The sequence below is a fragment of the Chlorocebus sabaeus genome, chromosome 2 (genome assembly GCF_047675955.1).
Source record: "Chlorocebus sabaeus isolate Y175 chromosome 2, mChlSab1.0.hap1, whole genome shotgun sequence".
Taxonomy (NCBI): Eukaryota; Metazoa; Chordata; class Mammalia; order Primates; family Cercopithecidae; genus Chlorocebus; species Chlorocebus sabaeus.
In genome coordinates this window covers 100,020,960-100,040,157 of record NC_132905.1, presented here as the reverse complement: position 1 = coordinate 100,040,157, position 19,198 = coordinate 100,020,960, and the positions used below count along the sequence as shown (strand labels likewise).

At 57.6% G+C, this 19,198-nt stretch overlaps 1 protein-coding gene across 2 annotated transcripts in view; it reads left to right on the top strand.

Moving 5' to 3' along the window:
* Positions 1–1,293: 1,293 nt before the first annotated feature.
* Positions 1,294–19,198, top strand: part of LSS (lanosterol synthase) — a 37,401-nt gene continuing 19,496 nt past the window's right edge. The window contains exons 1-13 of one of the 2 annotated variants that reach the window (XM_007970719.3): positions 1,294–1,413; positions 1,541–1,706; positions 2,448–2,586; positions 5,385–5,493; positions 6,145–6,266; positions 8,372–8,468; positions 11,322–11,457; positions 12,055–12,163; positions 12,541–12,659; positions 14,017–14,114; positions 14,803–14,830; positions 18,019–18,075; positions 19,123–19,194. In XM_007970719.3, the coding sequence (XP_007968910.1) occupies positions 1,400–1,413; positions 1,541–1,706; positions 2,448–2,586; positions 5,385–5,493; positions 6,145–6,266; positions 8,372–8,468; positions 11,322–11,457; positions 12,055–12,163; positions 12,541–12,659; positions 14,017–14,114; positions 14,803–14,830; positions 18,019–18,075; positions 19,123–19,194 (1,266 nt within the window). In that variant the 5' untranslated portion in view covers positions 1,294–1,399. The remainder of the gene's footprint in view (positions 1,414–1,540; positions 1,707–2,447; positions 2,587–5,384; positions 5,494–6,144; positions 6,267–8,371; positions 8,469–11,321; positions 11,458–12,054; positions 12,164–12,540; positions 12,660–14,016; positions 14,115–14,802; positions 14,831–18,018; positions 18,076–19,122; positions 19,195–19,198) is intronic. The other variant, XM_037984965.2, reaches the window with a different exon arrangement.

Genomic DNA, 19,198 nt, shown 5'->3' with positions numbered 1-19,198 from the left:
AGCTTTTTAATTTGTGGCAAGGCTGATATGTTAATATCCACCCATCTTATTGCTGTGTCTTTTTCATTCGTTTCTGAACTGGGATAGGAAAAGGTGAGTATCCTTGATTGTCAAACCCCGCTATTCCACTGGGGGGAAGATGCCTGTGGGTATTCTTTTGTCCACTCTCTCTTCCAACTTCTCTGGCTTGCTGTGGCTCACGCCCCCTTCGAAGTTAGGCTGGAGGTAGGAATTGAGGAGTGGGTGCAGAAACGCTCATTAGGCTGGGGCAGTTGTAATTGGATGTTAGGGCTTCTGTGGGCCAGATGAAGACATGCTGGGTCCTTGACCTTAGGGACCACGGGCTGCAGTCTCCAGACGTCAGCCATGTTTCCAACAGTCAGACGCCGCCTGCCCTGCTGCGCCCGGCTGTCCCTTCCAAGTTCGGTCACTCGCTCTGCCTCCATCTTCCTCTTCCCACTGCTGCTAAGCCCTCTTCACCTTTAATTTCTCCTGGGGGCGCCCACCCCGAATTCCAGCGACCCCGTAAGCAGCTGAGGCTCCACCGCGCTCGGTCCTGGCCTGCAACGCAGCCCTTCCCTGCCCTGGGCTGCAGGGCTTCTGGCCCCTGTGGTCCGCCAGGTCTGGGGGCCTCGGCCTCACCGCGTCTGCCCCCTTCCCCCCGGCGAAGGCTACGCGGCGCTCAGCTTCCCAGGGACGCCCGGTGGCGCCCTCCCCCTGGGCTTGCACTGGCCCCGACCGCCCGCGCCCACCTCACCTCAGGGCGGCCTCCTGCCCCCACCCCCGGCCCCGGCGCCCGGGCAAATCCTGCCATGCGACAGCAATTCCCTGCCACCCGACCTTCGCACTCGCTGTCCCTCGCTCCAGCCTCGCTCCCCATGTCCTTCCTTCCGACCTGCGGCGGAGCCCTCCTCACCGGCGCCTCAGACACACTCACCCCAGAGCGCTGCGCACGAGGCCAAGCTCCCAGGAAACAAGCCTCTAAAGGGCGCGCAGGAGGCCCCGCCCCCTCCCGCCGGCCCCACCCACCATCCCCGCCCCCTCCCGCCGGCCCCACCCACCATCCCCGCCCCCACCGCCCCACCGACCAGCCCTGCCCCTCATGCCCCGCCCATAAGTCCCCACCCAGCTCCCCAGCCCCGTCGCAGCCACGCCCCCTCAGGCCCCGCCCCACGCCGCATGGTGCTCCTCGCGCTCCACCACTGTGGTCGCCTGACACACCCCGGGCTCGCGCTCACGGCGCTCTGATTGGTTGCGTGGGCATCGTCCCACCTGGGCCTGCGCGTCGGCCGAGGCCCGCGCCTGCGTAGTGCGCGCGGGAGGGGCGGGGCTGGGCGGCAGGTCCCGGGTGTCGAGAGCGGGCGGCTGGTAGCGGGCGGCGTAGAGCGCTGCGGCGGCAATGACTGAGGGCACGTGAGTCCCCTCGCCCCGGGCTCCTGGCGAAGGCGGGGTGGTCTGGGTGCTGAGGAGAGCGCGACGCGGGCAGTGGGCCGGGGGGGTCGGGGCGAGGCCTGGGTCGCTGACGGCCGGTGGCCCTCAGGTGTCTGCGGCGCCGAGGGGGCCCCTACAAGACCGAGCCCGCCACCGACCTCGGCCGCTGGCGACTCAGCTGCGAGAGGGGCCGGCAGACGTGGACCTACCTGCAGGACGAGCGCGCCGGCCGCGAGCAGACCGGTCTGGAAGCGCACTCCCTGGGGCTGGACACCGTAAGTGGCTTCCGCGGAGCGTCCGCGAGCGCGGGGACCCCGCGGGGCCCTGAGGGGTGAGCCGTGAGGAGCACGTTTTCTCTCAGAAAGGCGGGTGGTAGGACCCGGCCAGCGACGCCCATCCCCAAGGCGAGCGCCCACGGGAGCTGCGTGCGCGGGCCCCTCCGCTTCAGCCCTTCGTCTCTAAACCACGCATAGGAGACTCCTAATGTTGTATTTTTTAGCACCTTATTTTGAGGTAATTTTTGACTTACAGAAGAGTTGCAAAGATAGTTGTAACTTTGTTTTTATTCACAAAAAGTGTGTGGATCCAGTGTCTTCGTTGTGTGCATTGGAAGAGATGTTCCTCGCCAGAGTCTGCAGTGTAAACAGGGTCTCCTGCCAAGCCCCGGCCACCGTGGGAAAGGCTGTGCCACCCGTTGGGCCCTTTTTGAGAGGCCCGAGTCCCAGGCCCGGGTGGGCACCCGTGCCCCACCCCACTCTCTGGGTGCCTGGTTTATTCCAGACATCTTGGAGAAGTTAAGAATACGTGACTGGAAAGTAAAGCAGTGAAAATGTGCAACTGTTCTTTTATTTTGCTGAGGTGTGATATCGAAGAGTTTCAGACTTGATAGAAACAGCTGAAACTTTTAAAGTAATTTAGATTCACTATTTTGACTTGGGCTGTATATGAAGAGGGCTCCTCTGGCCGCTCAACAGTCCCGTCAGCTCTCTCTTTTTTTTTTTTCGGTCTCTTTGCAGAAGAATTACTTTAAGGATTTGCCCAAAGCCCACACCGCCTGTGAGGGGGCTCTGAACGGGATGACATTTTACGTGGGGCTGCAGGCTGAGGATGGGCACTGGACGGGTGACTACGGTGGCCCACTTTTCCTCCTGCCAGGTAGGAGTATGCTGCCCCAGCCTGAGGGTATGGCCACCCTGGATCACCCTTGGGATCCTGCCCCAGCCTGGTCTAGGGTTTTGATGAAGCAGGTGAAAATCCAGGGGCTCACATAGAAAAGGGCTGGCAAACTCTGCTCTGTGTCAGAATCGTCCTGCTATTGGCCTAGGGGATAAGCTAGCCTTGCCAGTGTAGGGTGACAGGCTCTCCGATAAGAGAAGCAAGTGGTTCTCTAGGGGTCTGTGTTGCCTTGAGGGAGGAGGAAGATGGGCTTTGAAGTCTCAGTACAGAGTGGGATGGGCATTCCAGGTGGAAGACCTAGCCTATGCCAAGGGGCTGTAGGTGGGCAGAGTGGTGGGTGGGGAGCTGTTATCTGCTGTGAACTTACTCTTAGCTACTGCAGGGGAACGTCAGGTTCAGGCTGGTGAGTAGGAGGAGCATAGCAGTTGGACTGCCTGGGTATTGAACTGATTTGAACTGATTTGGCTACACAAGACTATTTTGCATACTGGGAGTGTTTCTCTACAGAAATCCTCAGCCTTGTGAAATGGGGAATTCCTTCCTATGAATTTATGCAATAGGACTTTTTCCCCTAGTGACTTGTGATCACATTGTTTCAATGATGTGAATTCCTACATAAATAGGTTTTGTTTCTGTAATGACTTTTATTGATACGTCATTTTCTTTTACTACGCTGATTTTGTAGTAGATAGAAAGTCCTTATATATCTTTGTTGCGTTTCTTTTTAAAACATCTCTTACATGTGTCTATTCATTTACTCATCCAAATTGCCTTTATCCTGATTCTGTCCCAGAATAAAACCTGTTGGGACTTGAAATGAAGTTGCATTAGGTTTATATGTTAGTTTGGAAGAAGTTGGCCTTTAATGTTAAAAACAGTTCCATGGTGTTTGAGCCCTGCTCAAGGCCTGTTCTTCTTTTAGTCCTTAGAATAAGCCTAATGAGATACATTAGGAAGCTGAGGCACATTTATTCCAGGTCACTAGACTAGCAGGAGGAGCACTGGGATCCCCATCTCTGCTTTGACTTCTAGCCCTGCTGCCACCTGGACTGTACAGCTTTGAGTTTTCCTGTCCTGGGATTTGAGGGCTTGTCCTTAGGGGAAGTCAAGGTGCTCTTTCTTCCCTTGTCCCCATCAGGGAATGTTGAGACTGTTCCCAGGGCTCATGGTAAGGCAATGACATAGAGTTGGTCAGGAGATGGGTCAGCCTCACTTTGCCTCTGTAGCCTCATCTGTGACAGGATTGGAATCAGGTTTGGTTATGTGCACAGTGTCAGGCACGCAGTGGTGCTTGGTCAGTGGGGACTACTGTGTTGTTTGTTCTTGCTGCTTTGGCTCTGGGCTTAGCTTCCTGGGACCCTTTCTGTGGGCTGGCTGTGAGTTGGAGTTTTTTTGTTTTTTGTTTTTGAGACAGCATTTCGCTCTTGTTCCCCAGGCTGGAGTGCAATGGCGCGATTTTGGCTCATTGTAGCCTCCGTCTCCTGGGTTCAAACGATTCTCTTGCCTCAGCCTTCCGAGTAGCTGGGATTACAGGCATGCGCCACCATTCCTGGCTAATTTTTGTATTTTCAGTAGAGACGGGGTTTCACCATGTTGGTCAGGCTGGTCTCAAACTCCTGACCTCATGATCTGCCCCCCCTTAGCCTCCCAAAGTGCCGGGATTACAGGTGTGAGCCACCGCGCCTGGCTGAGTTGGAGCTTTTCTTCCCTCTTTCTGGACTTTGGAAAATGCTCCTGGTCCATGATACTATGTAGACAACTCCCATCGAGTGTGGCCTGTGCAGCATTGGGCAGCACTGTGGTGAGCACTGAGTGGGTCTGACCTAGCCCCACCATTTACTGGCTGTGCCTCAGTTTCCTTGCCTGTAAAATCAGGAAGATGCTGGCTCTGCTCCTGTCTGCACATTACCCCGTCCTAACAGCATTATAACTGTTAGGAAGGAGATGGGCTTGTTTTGGGATGACTCATTTTATGTGACCCCGTGCGCTGTCTCTGAGTCCATCTGCTCTTCTTCCAGGGCGTGCCTGGATGGTTTGAACACTAGGGCTTCTGACTGTCTAAGCCAGAGTCAGGTATTCATTCCATGGCACATGTGGCTGGGGTCTGCCCTGAGACCTGTCCCGTGCCAGGCTCTGGGGGCACATGGCTGATGGAACCAAGCATGGGGGGTAGAGGGTGGCCTGTGAGCACCATGCCCGAGAGGACCAGGCTGTGGACGGAAGGTTCTTAGTGGATGATATTTATTGTTGTCTCTCCCTCCCCCCCAACATTTGCAAAGCAGCATATGCTTGTAAAAGATTTATGAAACAGAAAAATATAAATAAGCAAATAGATATTACCGCATGCAAGGGTGACCAATTTTGTATTTTTCTTCCTAGCAGATGTTAAAGCAAGACCAACAGCCTCCCCTCATGGAAGGCCCACTGATCTAAAGTGTTGGTTCCTTTTGGACCTTCAGGGCACTTGGGAGAGGCCTTCTTGAGGTGCTGTGCAGGGTTTGGTGTTTCTCTGACCGAGATGGTCATGGGAGCCAGGCATGGCTGAGTGGACTCTGCAGGCCCTAGGCAAGGAGCATTGCCTGTGCTGTGGCTGACGTTCCCTCTGGCCCTGTTCCCAAAGTCCCCCATGGGGGCTTGGGAGGAATGGCCTTTCGGCGGGTGTTTTCATGAGAAGGAGGTAGCTTCCTGTTGGAGTGAGGTGCTCAGGAGGAAAGGGGCCTGGTCTTAGCAGTGATGACCGCCTGCCCCCAGCGAGGAACATCTCTCCTGCCACACAGGCCTCCTGATCACTTGCCACGTGGCACGCATCCCTCTGCCAGCCGGATACAAAGAAGAGATTGTGCGGTACCTGCGGTCAGTGCAGCTGCCCGACGGTGGATGGGGCCTGTGAGTGTGCCTCCCCCGTGTCACTGCACATGTGCATGTGTGTGTTCTCATGATGTAGGAGATGCTTGGGTTTCCGGGCAGCTGCCAAGGATTAGGAGTGATTGCAGCTGTGGGCCCGGGGTGGGTTCGGAGAGACTAGCAGGAGGGGAGTGGGCTGGAGGCTGTGCAGGTGGGGCCTCGGCCTCACATCTTTTGTTAAATGGGTTTTGTGACTGTTAGGACACTCTTGAGGCCCACATGTGAAAACTGTCAGTCTGTTACCACTTAAGGCAGAAGAAAATTGCCTTTGACTCTGGGCTGGCAGCAGGTGGAGGCAGGGCCTGACAGCTTTCTTGCTGTGTGGCACACGCTTTGGGAGCAGAGCTGTAGCCCAAAGTGAACCGCCCTGGGGCTAGAAGTGTTGACTCAGGCGTGGGAAGGCGTAGAGCAGGTGGGTCAGGGTGAGGAAGGTGCGGGGGACTCGGTTGTCATGGGAGGTGCGTGAATCTATACTGCAGAGTGGCTGCCCGGGGGTCTCCTGTGGTGGCACGTTATGTCAGGGTAAGGTGTTTTAGCATTCTTAGTTTCTGAGGAAACTCCACAGAAAGTTTTACTTTATTTCTTAGAAGTAAGGACAGGTACCAGTTTCTCACCTGTCCTCTGCCCCTCTAGGCACATTGAGGATAAGTCCACCGTGTTTGGGACTGCGCTCAACTATGTGTCTCTCAGAATTCTGGGCGTTGGGCCTGACGATCCTGACCTGGTACGAGCCCGTAACATTCTTCACAAGAAAGGTATGGCCTGTGCAGCATGTCCTGGGCCGGGAGTTCGTGTCATCTCGATAATGAGCTCTCGCATACGAGATACAGAAAGATGCACTTCCAGCTGAAACAATGGGCAAAGCACATGAGCAGGGAATTTGTCAAAACGGAAGTAGGCAGAAACTGTTTAACCTAGGCATCGTTTTTTTAAAAAAACAAATTAAGAGCCAGGCACAGTGGCTCACGCCTGCAGTTCCAGCACTTTGGGAGATTGAGGTGGAAGGACTAGTTGAACCTAGGAGTTTGAGGCCAGCCTGGGCAACATGGTGAGACCTGGTCTCTACAAAAACAATAAAATATTATCCAGGTGTGATGATACGCACCTGTAGTCCCAGCTGCTTGGAGGCTAGTAAGGCAGGAGGATCACTGGAGCCCGGGAGTTCTGGGTTGCAGTGAGCTGATTGTACCACTGCACTCCAGCCTGGGTGACAGAGTGAGACCCTGTCTCTGAAAAAATAAAAAAGCAAAGCAAATTAGGACAACTAGGTAATTCTGTTTGTTTCCTGAACTGGCAAAGACTTAAACGAAGTATGTTAATATGTCCACCTTCTTGGGGCAGCCTGACCACAGGCGAGAGCAGGCCTGGAGCTTGCACCTTCCGAGCTGGCTGTCTACGTCTCCAAGCCCTGGCTGTCTACCTCTCCAAGCCCCGGCCTAGCTACCTCTCCAAGCCCTGGCTGTCCACTTCTCCAAACCCCGGGCTATCCGCCTCTCCAAGCCCTGGCTGTCTACCTCTCCAAGCCCCAACTGTCTACCTCTCCAAGTCCCGGCTGTCCACCTGTTCAAGCCCCGGGCTATCCGCCTCTCCAAGCCCTGGCTGTCCACCTCTCCAACCCGCGGCCTGGCTACCTCTCCAAGCCCTGGCTGTCCACCTCTCCAAGCCCTTGGCTACCTCTCCAAGCCCCAGCCTGGCTACCTCTCCTCTTGCCTATAGGCCCTGAGGGCAGTTCCAGCCCAAGGGAATCCATGGCTCCTGCTTCTCCAAGAAAACCTAGTTCATGTTGTGGCTCTGCAGAGCCTGGCCTGGTCTTGTTTTCTGCCTTTCATGGACCTTCCGTAGCCAATCCCACCTGCCCTGCTCTCTGCTCCATGCACAGGGGCCTCCTGTCAGCTCCTCAAAGGCCGTTGCTATCCCAGGGCTCGCCGTGCACTGCTTCCTTAACCTGGAGCCTCTTACCTTCCACTCCTGCCCCGCTGGCTCACACTTTACATGTTCCTTCTTTGAGGACCTCTTCCTGACCTACCATGCCAGATGGAGTGTCCTGTTACGCATTCTCACGAGATCCTGCCTTCTTTCTTCATGGGCTTGTCACTGTTGTCATCAGTTCACTGTCAGCCTTTGGTGTCATTGATGCTGCGTCCCCAAGGCTGCTGTCTGGTTCCCACCACACTCCTGGTGCCTGTGTGGTGAAGGAATGTGTTTAGGCTGCACTTTGCCTAGTAGCTTTGTGAGTCTTTGACTTTTGCATACCTTTTGGGGTTTGGAGCAGGGACTCCTCAGAAGCGTGTTTAGATGGCGTGGCTGTGCCAGAACTGCATGCTACTGAAGTGGCTCTGGCGTGGGGCCGGTGTGCTGGAGCTACTCTGGAGTCTGGGGTCGTCCTTGTTCCCGTACGGGACCAGTCTGCCAAGTGGAGATGACACAGATGGGGGCAGCCCAGGCTTGGCTCAGAGGGCGAGGCCGAATGTGCGCTGTCACTTCCCCGCATTGCCTTCTCCAGGTGCATGTGCACCTGGGCCCCTCGCTCACCTGAGCACTGAGGTGTCCCTGGACCTTCCCAGGTAGCTGTCTTCATGTGCTCCTTCCTGGGGCCAGGGGTTACAAACACCTCTCCTGGGGCTGAACACACTCACTCCCAGGAAAGCCACTGGTTCCACCTAGGAGCCGTGTATCCAGGGCAGTTCTGAGCACTGTGGAACCTGCTTCGCACATGGGGGTTGCAAGATCCGCATGTGGCTGCCCTTGGCTCATGGAGAGGGGCACACGTGACTCCCAGAGGGTGAAGCTTCCCAGCTAGAGTAGTGCTGGCTTTGCTGACAGGAAGCAGATGACATGGGCCTATTCTCTGTCCCTTCAGGTGGTGCTGTGGCCATCCCCTCCTGGGGGAAGTTCTGGCTGGCTGTCCTGAATGTTTACAGCTGGGAAGGCCTCAATACCCTGTTCCCAGAGATGTGGTATGTCTGCTGTTGATTTGGTTGTTGGGCCGCTGCTGCCGTCCCGAGGAGTAGAGTGACAGGGACCATGCGTGGGTCAGGTGCAGGCTGTGACACAGAGAGGGGTGGTCATTCTGTGGGTGGGGGGAGTTAGGCTCCTGGCAGAGGCCCTGATCGAGCTTGAGTTCTATAGGGATACAGAAAGGGGGAGGTTCCCAACTGGGCAGGAAGGAGGCTGTGCCATGGATGGAGGTACCCCGAGTCAGGCTGCAGGCAGGGCTGAGTGGCTTCCATCTTGCTATGGAAGACTCTGAGCATCTGTAGGAGTAGGGGGAGGCTGCCCCTCCCCCAGCCAGCGCAGGGGCGTCCTGTGTTGCTACTACTGTGCTTGTCTCCTTTGCTGGTGAATGTGAAGTGTGTCCCAACGGGACACCTCACCTGTGGACTCAGTGTGTGTGCCTTTAAAAGATCAGTGTTTGCGGCCAGGTGCGGTGGCTCACGCCTGTAATCCCAGTGCTTCCAGAGGCCAAGGCGGGCAGATCACAAGGTCAAGAGATCGAGACCATCCTGGCCAACGTGGTGAAATCTGTCTCTACTAAAAATACAAAAATTAGCTGGGCATGGCGGCCCACGCCTTTAGTTTCCAGCTACTCGGGAGGCTGAGGCAGGAGAATCATTTGAACCTGGGAGGCAGAGGTTGCAGTGAGCCAAGATTGTGCCACTGCAGTCCAGCCTGGCAACAGAGCGAGACTCTGTCTCAAAAAAAAAAGATCAGTGTTTGTTTTTTTAAACAGAACCACATACTGTTTAAATACTCAGCAAAATCAACATTAATTTCTTATCATCTGGTGTTTTTTTGTTCTGTTTTGTTTTGAGACAGTGTCTTGCTCAGGCTGGAGTGCAGTGGCATGATCTTGGCTCACTGCAACCCCCGCCTCCCGGATTCAAGCGATTCTCCTGCCTCTGCCTCCCGAGGAGCTGGGATTACAGTCTCAGGCCACCACACCCAGCTAATTTTTGTATTTTTAGTAGAGACAGGGTTTCACTCTGTTGGCCAGGCTGGTCTCAAACTCCTAACCTCAGGTGATCCACCTGCCTTGGCCTCCCAAAGTGCTGGGAGCCATGAGCCACTACACCCGGCCTTACCTGGTGTCTTTAACCACTGTCTTGTAACATTTTGTGGCTATCAATTGAAAGCAGTGAACATCTCCCCATTAAACACTCATGCATATGAGTTTACCCCGTTATACATTATACCCCGTTATACAGGAACCCTGCTGGCTTCCTGGAGTGCTGTGGGAACCCTGGTGGGGATCTCCCCTAGAGAGCTGTCAGCACGGCTGGGGGTCCCTTGTGTTAGATGACTTTGGTGGAGGGGGGATCAAGCTGGCAGGAAGTGAAGGGACTGCTCAAGAGGGGACAGCAGTGTCCTGATACAAAGGCCGGGGGTTTCACCCCGGAAGCCAGTTTGGGTGGTGAGGGGAGGCACGGGGATGGCGAGATCACCCCCAGAGCGTAGACAGAGCTGACAGAGTAGGGGGCAGGGTAGGGCCATAGAGCACATGGGTTGGGAGGTGTCCTGGGGCCATTCAGGTGCAAGCTGGACTCTGCACCTCACCCATGTGTAATGAGCAGCAGAGGAAGGACTGAGACGGCAGTCGGCACAGCTGCCAGGGCAGGAGGGGTATGGAGTCCACACGCTGGTGCTGGTGAGGGCGTCTCATCTGCTCCACTTGGTGGGGCCGTCAGTCAGTGCTGCTGCAGGAGCACACTGGGGTGCTGCTTGTCTTTGCTGGAGTTGCTTGGAGGGTGGGTTGGGAGGTGAAAGGAGGACCACAGACCTGAACCACTCCAGCTGCAGAAATGCTGGAAGTATAACCCAAAATGTAAAAAAAAAAAACAACAACACCATTTTAAGTAAGTGGATGTGGAAGTGGGCCAAGGCCCGACGCCACAGTCAGGGAGCAGGGAAAGCTCATCATTGCTCACCCTCCTGTGGCATCACATAAGGATGGGGGCTAGCAGGGAAAGGGTAGAGAAAACCTGAGGCACGCACAGACCGTGGGAAGCTGGTGGAACTGTGCTAATGTCAGCAGACAGTGATCAAAGACCCAGGCCTTAGGGAGATTCCACAGACCTACAGTTTCTTTTTTCTTTTTTTTTGAGACAGAGTCTCGCTCTGTCACCAGGCTGTATGCAGTGGTACAATCTCGGCTCACTGCAACCTCCTCCTCCTAGGTTCAAGCGATTCTCCTGCCTCAGCCTCCTGAGTAGCTGGGACTAGAGTCACATACCACTACACCTGGCTAATTTCTGTGTTTTTAGTAGAGACAGGGTTTCGCCATGTTGGCTAGGCTGGTCTCAAACTCCTGACCTCAAGTGATTCACCAGCCTCGGCCTCCCAAAGTGCTGGGGTTATAGGCGTGAGCCACTGCACTCAAAGTTTCTTAACCTTTTAAAAGTAAACTTTAAATTTTGGAGTACTTTCCATTTTCTGGGAAAGTTGCAAAGACAGCCGAGAGTGTTCCCTGGGGCCCTCACACCATATCCCTGTTGTTGATGTTTTATGTTACCAAGGTACGTTTGTTGTAGCTAAGAAACCCACAGACAATCCTAAGCCTTTAGGAGCTCTATCACCTGGCTTTAGTATGCAAAATGCTGACCAAACTAGGAGGTGTAGCTCCTCGGAGGGTGCACCTGCAGTTCAACTGTCCCCCTCAGGAGCACGGTTGGGAAATGCCCGCAGATGCACTGACGTGGTGGGGAATAGCCATCCACCAGTGTTCATGCTTGGAAGGGCCCAAGGTATGGATGCTGGCGGAGGGGGCAGGTTTGAGTCTTGGGGTCTCCCACTGACTCTTGCCGTTGCCCCAGGCTGTTTCCTGACTGGGCACCGGCACACCCCTCCACACTCTGGTGCCACTGCCGGCAGGTGTACCTGCCCATGAGCTACTGCTATGCCATTCGGCTGAGTGCCACGGAGGACCCGCTGGTCCAGAGCCTCCGCCAGGTAGGACCTTATGAGGGAACAAAGCGAGGGCCTCCGGGGCTGGGACCCACAGGGCCTGGGGCTTCTGGAATCCAACCACACCTGTCCACTCACCTGGCGGCCCTGTGGAGCCGAGAGCCCTGTGATTAGAGCAGAGCCTCCACTTTCCTCCATTCTATAATAAATAGTGAGCAAGCTCTGCCCAGAGGGCACTTGTGCTATGGGACAGCCAGCAGCTGTAGCCCAGGGTTCCTGGGGGGACTTCCAGGACTCAAGGGATGCAGGAGGCAGATGCGCACTGTGTGCTCTGGAAGCAGGCCTGAGGCGGGGTTTGAGGTGCAGGATGTTTATCAGGCCTGTCCTGGGGAAGGAGGAGGGGCAGAGGGAGGAAATGAGCTTCTGGGCAGACCTGGGGCTCACGGAGCTGGGGAGCTCCTCAGAGCAGTCCTCACACAGGGGGCCTTCGTGTGCCCTTGGGGTCAGTTGCTGGAGGGACCCCCACCCAGGAAGGGACTAGCCCGGGGCCCTGGGGCATGTGGTGGGAGGCCACCCCTCCTGGTTTGAGCCAGGCCTGCCGGGTGCCCCCAGGCCCCAAGGCTCAGACACTGCCCCCACCAGGAGCTCTATGTGGAGGACTTCGCCAGCATCGACTGGCCGGCACAGAGGAACAACGTGGCCCCGGACGAGCTGTACACGCCGCACAGTTGGCTGCTCCACGTGGTGTACGGTGAGCACCTCCTGAGGGGCTGGCAGGGCAGCCGGGGGTCAGGGTGTTGCCCATTCATTCACGCACTCATCCCCTGCCAGTGGCACTGGGCCACCCACTCTGTGCCAGGCCCCGAGGCGGGATCTCATTGCCCTGCCCCTCCCCCCCGAGAACCAGCTGGTCTTCCACTTTCAGGAGCCCACCCTGTGCAAGGGTGTGTGGTAGGAGGTGTGCGGCAGCCCCTCCTGGGCCGGGAAGGAGGAGCTCAGAGACCAGGCCTGGGGGTGGGTTGTGGGGGAACCCTGGGGAAGGGCAAGTCCGGGTGCTGCAGTGCACGGGGCTCCAGGCCGAGGCCAGTGTCATGGTGTCTGGCATCCGCTGACCTGCGTCCCCTGCAGCGCTCCTCAACCTGTATGAGCGCCACCACAGTGCCCACCTGCGGCAGCGGGCTGTTCAGAAGCTGTATGAACACATTGTGGCTGACGACCGATTCACCAAGAGCATCAGCATTGGCCCGGTCAGTGCCCCTGCCTGGCTGCTGACTGCAGCCCTTGAGGGTTAAGGTCCGAGAGTGAAGTCCTGGAGGCCGGGCTGTGAGCTGGGAGTGGGGTCTCCTGGAGCACCTCCATTTGGGAGGTGGCCCTCTGATCCCACAAACGTTTGAGGGCTTCTGTCCTGGTCCCCTGCACGCCCAGCTCAGTGAAGCCGCCCCACCACATTCGACCTGTCCTTCCGTCCCCCACCAGCTCTTGTCCTCAGTGTGCCTGGACACTCTCCTGGAGGCCCCTTCCTGAGATCCTGTTGCCTAGCTGGGAGGGGTGCTTTTTCCTCACTTGGTTCCCTCCGAATTCCTCTCCCCAAATAGTTCATCATTCGCCATTCTCCCATCCGATTTAGACATGCCCAGGGTGGGTGGGGGTAGCAGGGTCCTTGGGTTCCACTCCTGATTCCTCCTGCCTAGCTAGGGACTTGGAGCGCTAGCCTCTGTGGGGCCTGCAGGGGGCCAGGTGTGGGCCAGTTCAGTGACCTTGGAGGTGCAGTCCCCGGGCTACTGGTGCAGGGCTGCCTCCTGACAGAGTCAGCAGCCCCTGGGCTGTGCCGTAGCTGCTGCGGCGTAGTGGGTCGGCCTGGGCATTCTCTAGACATACCCAGGTGGCACTGGCCACTGAGTCCCACCCTGGCACTGCATCTCGGGTTTTCGGGGCCTCTTGCCACCTCAGTGAATCACCAATTCTGACGGACCCTGCAGCGGGTCCCTCGTTTGCTGCTCAGCAGTGGTGTGGTTCTTTGTGGGTTTTGGTTTAATCCCACGTAGAGCACATCTGTACTAAATGCATAGAAACACGCTTACAATTGGATCTTGACTTGTGAGATCCATAAGTAAAAAGTTGGGGGCCTCTGGAACGTTCTGTTCTGAGGAAGAAGGGGGGCAATCAGTCCCTACTGCTACAGTCCTGTCTTCGCATCTCTTCCTGGGCCCCTCAGGCCCCGTCCTCTGTCCCCTGTATTGTCTCTAAGGCACCTGGTAGCCCACGCCCCTCTGGCTCCTCCTGGAACCCCCTTGCTTCTCCCTGATGGAGTGCCGGTCAGTCCTCACACGCTAAGCCAGGCTGTGGACTCGGCCAACACTGCCTCTGTCTGAGTCAGGTCCTGGGGACACAGTTGTTGCCCATCGTCACTCAGGAAACGCCTGTTAGAGCAGAAGGTCCCTGTCCTGGCCCTGAGTGAGCTGCACCGGACCTTGTCCCTGGGGGCTGCTGTGGTTCTGGATGGGACCTTGTCCCTGGGGGCTGCTGTGGGTCTGGACGGGACCTTGTCCCTGGGGGCTGCTGTGGGTCTGGAGCAGAGCCCTGACAGGGCTGCATCTCCTGCAGATCTCGAAAACCATCAACATGCTTGTGCGCTGGTATGTGGACGGGCCCGCCTCCACTGCCTTCCAGGAGCACGTCTCCAGAATCCCGGACTATCTCTGGTGAGTGTGGCTGGGATGTGCTGGTGAGGCCTCTCACGAAGGCTGGGTCTGAGCCCCGGCTGCGTCCCAGTGAGGGGGCCCCACGGTGCCATCTGGGAATGCTGCCAGGGAGTACCACCAGGAACCAGCAGTGTCAGGGCTTGTGGAAGCCAATGAGGGTTGTCTTTGAATTCGAAGATTTGCCACCCAGTGGAAGCGTGGGGTGGTCCCAGAAGGTAGAGTGAGGAAGGGGGTGGTAGGTAGCAGGGCAGCTTCAGGTTGGTGTCACGGAGGCCTGTGGACAAGGGGAGCTTGTCGGCCATGGACTGTGCCTTGGAGGTGGGGCTGCTGTCATGGAGGGCACAGAGCCGTCCCACAGTGGGAAGCCTCCGCGTGCAGGCCTCTTCCTCTGGTCCCTCGGCACTGCACGAGGGCGGCAGGGATGGCGCAGCCTGGGGTGAGGGAGCCTCCCACTGCCCCTTGCCTTGGGTGTGCCCCTCCTGGGTGAGTGTGTCCTGTCTTCCATAGAGTGTGGCCCTCATGCCCAGGAGCCCAGCAGCCCAGCTGGGGTGGTATCCAGGCCAGTGCCAGGCCTCGGGGGAGGGGACAGACCCCCTCTCTGGGACCCTCCTGGGTGCAGGGTCTGGGTAGCCAGCTGGGCTTCCAGCTTTCTCCTTGCACCTGACTTGGGCTTTTTTTGTCCTCACAGGATGGGCCTTGACGGCATGAAGATGCAGGTAAGGGCTGCAGGACTGTGGCTGCCTGCTTCCTTTGCAGTCATTTCTACCCTTTATTATTTTTCCTTTGGGGTTCAGAAATAACTCCTCCTGGACCAGGTCCCGGCAGCGTGTGACCAGAGGCTGCGTCAGTTGAGGCCTCTGGCCGTGTTCCTGTGGGTGCCCACAGTTCTCGAATGTCTGTCTGCAGCTGTCGTGTTTGCTTTTTGCCCTGATGGTCCGAGTGGGCTCAACTGTGTAACGACAGACCCAGAGCTGCAGAAGCTCTCATCTTGTTACTGTGGCAGGAAGTGGCTCTGTTTCGTGGGGGCTTCTCCTCCGTGCACTCTTAATTTAAGAGGCTCCTTCTTCAGGTCCTGGGTGGACAGGACAGGAGCCTGGAGGACCGTGGTGGCCTGTGGCCGGGCCTGGGAGCTCCCCGAGGACTTGGCCTGAGTGGGCTGGAACCCAGTCATGAGGGGCACCAAGCACAAGATAGTGGGGAGGCCAGTGTGGGATCCTGGCTGACCCTGGTCCTGTCCTGGCTCTGGGGGCCCTAGAGACCCCAGTCCTGTCCGACTGGGCTGAGCCCGTGCCCCTTTGTTCATTGACACAGTGGGTGTGTCAGAAACCCAGAAAGCGTTGCCCTGTGCCTTGTGGTCTAAGGAGGGTTACGCCCTGCGGGGCCTGTCTTCTGTCCCCCACACTGATTCAGTGTGGGAATATGGAGTCTCCAGAGGTGTCCTGGGTGTCACATTTGGGATGGACACACATGGGCCCAGCACTGCCCGCCCCAGGGCTACCCTTGGTGCCAGGTGCCCCCAGCCACGAGCTTTTACCCAGCTGGCCTTGAGCTCTCCAGAGGCTCCCTGGACACTGTCCGTGTTTTGTGAAAAGGTTTTCAAAACAGGCAAAGTAGAGGTGAGTAACAAGCCCTAGAGCAGGCCCTGGCCTCCCTGGCCCTCCCTGTCCAACCCTTCCTGTCCTGCCCTCTCTGTCCGGCCCTCCCTGTCCCTCCCTCCGTGTCCCTCCCTCCCTGATCCTCCCTGTTCCTCCCTCCCTGTCCCTCCCTCCCTGACCCTCCCTCTCTGGTCCTCCCTGTTCCTCCCTCCCTGTCCCTCCCTCCCTGTCCAGCCCTCCCTCCCTGGTCCTCCCTGTCCCTCCCTCCCTGTCCCTCCCTCCCTGTCCAGCCCTCCCTCCCTGGTCCTCCCTGTCCCTCCCTCCCTGTCCCTCCCTCTCTCACCCTCCCTCCCTGGTCCTCCCTGTCCCTCCCTCCCTGTCCCTCCCTCCCTGGCCCTCCCTCCCTGTCCCTCCCTCTCTCACCCTCCCTCCCTGGTCCTCCCTGTCCCTCCCTCCCTGTCCCTCCCTCCCTGGTCCTCCCTGTCCAGCCCTCCCTGTCCCTCCATCCCTGTCCCTCCCTCCCTGTCCCTCCCTCCCTGGTCCTCCCTGTCCAGCCCTCCCTGTCCCTCCATCCCTGTCCCTCCCTCCCTGTCCCTCCCTCTCTCACCCTCCCTCTCTCACCTTCCCTCCCTGGTCCTCCCTGTCCAGCCCTCCCTGTCCCTCCCTCCCTGTCCAGCCCTCCCTGTCCCTCCCTCCCTGTCCCTCCCTGTCCCTCCCTCCCTGTCCGGCCCTCCCTGTCCCTCCCTCCTTGGTCCTCCCTGTCCCTCCCTCCCTGTCCCTCCCTCCCTGTCCCTCCCTCCCTGTCCAGCCCTCCCTCCCTGGTCCTCCCTGTCCCTCCCTCCCTGTCCCTCCCTCTCTCACCCTCCCTCCCTGGTCCTCCCTGTCCCTCCCTCCCTGTCCCTCCCTCTCTCACCCTCCCTCCCTGGTCCTCCCTGTCCCTCCCTCCCTGTCCCTCCCTCCCTGTCCAGCCCTCCCTGTCCCTCCCTCCCTGACCCTCCCTGACCCTCCTCCCTGACCCTCCCTGTCCCACATCTCCGACTCCTCAGTGCACCTCAAGCTGATGAGGGCGTCTGTGTTTTTACAAAATTGCTCTGAGGTTGTCACACCCAACAAGCTTCATGACGGTTCCTAAGTGTAGTCCTCACGTTATGGCTGGTGTGTGTGAATCAGGATTCAGGCCATTCACACAGGCCTTTGGTTGTTGGTCTTTGAGCTCCTGTTAGTCCAGCAGTCTCTGTGGTCTCTTTTCTCCTCCTGGAAGATTTGTCCCTGAAGAGCTTCACATTCCAGATCTGACTGGTTGCTCCTGCTGTTCCCTGAGTTTTTGTAAACTGGCCAGGCCCTGAGGCTTGGTCCCGTTGTGTTTCTTTGGCGAGAATGCTTTTCTGGTGGTCCCTGCCTTGTCCCTCCAGTGCGTGGTGTCTGGATGCCTCTGCCACACACCACCGTCCGCCCAATCCCCGTGTCTGTCTTGGTCAGTGCCCAACTCTGTCTCACTAGGGTTTGGTCACTGGCCCTTTGAACTGAGACCAGAGTGTGTACCTGTGAGCCCAGCTCGGGGTGAGATATGAGGTGGGGCCTTCCCAGCCCTGTGCAGAATTCCCATCACCTCCAGGTGTACTTGTTGGCCGGGTGCGGTGGTGGCTCACGCCTGTAATCCCTACGCTTTGGGAGGCCGAGGAGGGCAGATCACGAGGTCAGGAGATTGAGACCATCCTGGCCAACATGGTGAAACCCCAACTCTACTAAAAAATACAAAAAAAATTAGCTGGCGGGTGCCTGTGGTCCCAGCTACTCTGGAGGCTGATTCAGGAGAATGGCGTGAACCCAGGAGGCGGAGGTTGCAGTGAGCTGAGATCGCATCACTGCTCTCCAACCTGGGCGATAGAGTGAGACTTCATCTCAAAAAAAAAAAAAGAAATGGGGTTCATTTCCAAGCGTCACCATGACTGAGGTGCGCTACTGTCACTGGGTGAGAGCAGCTGGATGCTCTGTGTGTGGGTACCGGAGCCTCTGACAGATCGTCCAGTCCTAGAAGTGTCCTCAGAGGGACGCTGTCCTGCCTGGTGGCTCATGAAGAAAGGTGGGGGCTCCACGAGGCTCCCCGACCTGTGTCTGCCTGCAGGGCTCAGCCTTCTCTGAGGCCCTTGTCAGCCATGAGGGGTGCCCAGGGCTCAGAGCCTGAGGCTGAGTGTTGGCTGGGTGGGAACCCCCACACCTGGCCCTCAGGTGCCCATTGGATCCTGGAGGCAGTGGCTGGGAGTGAGAGGGGCTGCACCCGCTGCTGTAACACCGTCCTTTGTGTGTAGGGCACCAACGGCTCACAGATCTGGGACACCGCCTTCGCCATCCAAGCTCTGCTTGAGGTTCGTGGCTCCTCTTTTCTCAGCCTCAGCTGACCTTCCTGTGCACGTGAGCCCACGCGTTCACCTGAGGGCAGCACTGCTGGCCACATGGTTGCCACTCCTTGGTATTTCCAGTGATCTGGGCTCTGGCCTCTGGCTTCAGATGGTCGTGCTGTGGAGGGGGCAGCCTTGGCCAGCAGCCCTGGGTATTGGGCTGGGTCAGGGGCCTTGGGAGGGCAGGGGCTGGAGGCCATGTGAGAAGGGGAGCCTGGTGAAGGCTCTTTCTGAGAGTGCGGGCAGGAGTGGGACTCCAGGCTCTTAGAACTGGAACTGCTCGGGCCAGGCACGGTGGCTCACGCCTGTGATCCCAGCACTTTGGGAGGCTGAGGCGGGTGGATCACAAGGTCAGGAGTTCAAGACCAGCCTGGCCAAGATGGTGAAACCACGTCTCTACTAAAAATACACAAAAGTTAGCTGAGCGTGATGGTGGGCACCTATAATCCCAGCTAGTTGGGAGGGTGAGGGAGAGAATTGCTTGAACCCGGGAGGTGGAGGTTGCAGTGAGCCAAGATTGTACCACTGCACTCCAGCCTGGGTGACAGAGTGAGACTCTGTCTCAAAAAAAAAGAACTGGAACTGCTTGTGCTTGTTATGGGCATTCTCCAGCCAGTACTGGAGAAAAACGAGTGGATTTTTACGCTGGTGGGAATGAGGTCAGTGGGATTCCGAAAGTGTTTCTGGAGAGTCCTGAGGGCTGGGCCACGCAAGGGGCCTGCCCACGCAGGGTGCTGGAGATCCCCTGGGCATAGATGCTGGCCAGGCAGGTGGGTACTGGCATCCATAAATGGTCTCTTCTGTGCCCTTCCATCTTCAGTCATATCTTATGGACTTTTGCTTTTTTGTCTTTAAAGGTAAGTGCAACAAGAAACGCTGGCACTGTCTAGAGATGTCCGCCAGTTTGATTCTGGTTCCCAGTGAGGGCGGGATGTGGCCAGGACCATTGGGAAACCAGCCCAGCCATGCTGGCCGTGCAGGGGCAGCTCAGCCTCTCTGTCCTGTCTCTTCCAGGCAGGCGGGCACCACAGGCCCGAGTTTTCGTCCTGCCTGCAGAAAGCACACGAGTTCCTACGACTCTCGCAGGTGA